The sequence below is a fragment of the Apaloderma vittatum genome, unplaced genomic scaffold (assembly GCF_000703405.1).
Source record: "Apaloderma vittatum isolate BGI_N311 unplaced genomic scaffold, ASM70340v1 scaffold30173, whole genome shotgun sequence".
NCBI classification, from domain to species: Eukaryota; Metazoa; Chordata; class Aves; order Trogoniformes; family Trogonidae; genus Apaloderma; species Apaloderma vittatum.
Window position 1 is genome coordinate 1 of NW_009710332.1, and position 423 is coordinate 423.

A 423-nucleotide genomic window follows, 5' to 3' on the forward strand; every position below is an offset into this window, starting at 1 on the left:
GGCCAGGCATTGGGGACCCCTTCCAGGCCAGCTGTGTCCTTGCTGCCCCGATGCCAGCCTTGCCCTCTCACCTCGCAGGGTGGCCACGTGCTCTCAGCTGCAAAGCTGGCGCTGCCCTCCATGCCCAGCCGCACGTCCATGTCGGAGTACTCGGTCACAAACCTCCTGTGAGTACAAGCATCCCTCCGAGACCCTGGACACCCCCCCGCCACAGCTGCCCTCTTCCTTGGGGATGGGATGTGCTGGGGCTGACAGGAGCCCAGCCCCACCACCTCCATCTCCATCTCCTCCGTCTCCATCTCACCTCCATCCGCATCACCTCCATCTCATCTCCATCACTTCCACCCCTGCCCTCCAGGAGGGAAAGCGGGAGCGGCGCGTGCCTGGACCTGCAGGTGATAGGCACGGTGCGGAGTCGCCGGG

General features: G+C 65.5%; 1 protein-coding gene across 1 annotated transcript in view; it reads left to right on the top strand.

Annotated features, from left to right (window-relative positions):
- Positions 1 to 78: 78 nt before the first annotated feature.
- LOC104272309 (sodium/hydrogen exchanger 5-like) overlaps positions 79 to 423 on the top strand; it is a gene marked incomplete at its 5' end in the record, with an annotated part of 2,038 nt that continues 1,693 nt past the window's right edge. Inside the window, 2 exon segments of the mRNA XM_009867272.1 lie at positions 79 to 167; positions 359 to 421. Coding sequence (XP_009865574.1) covers positions 79 to 167; positions 359 to 421 — 152 coding nt within the window.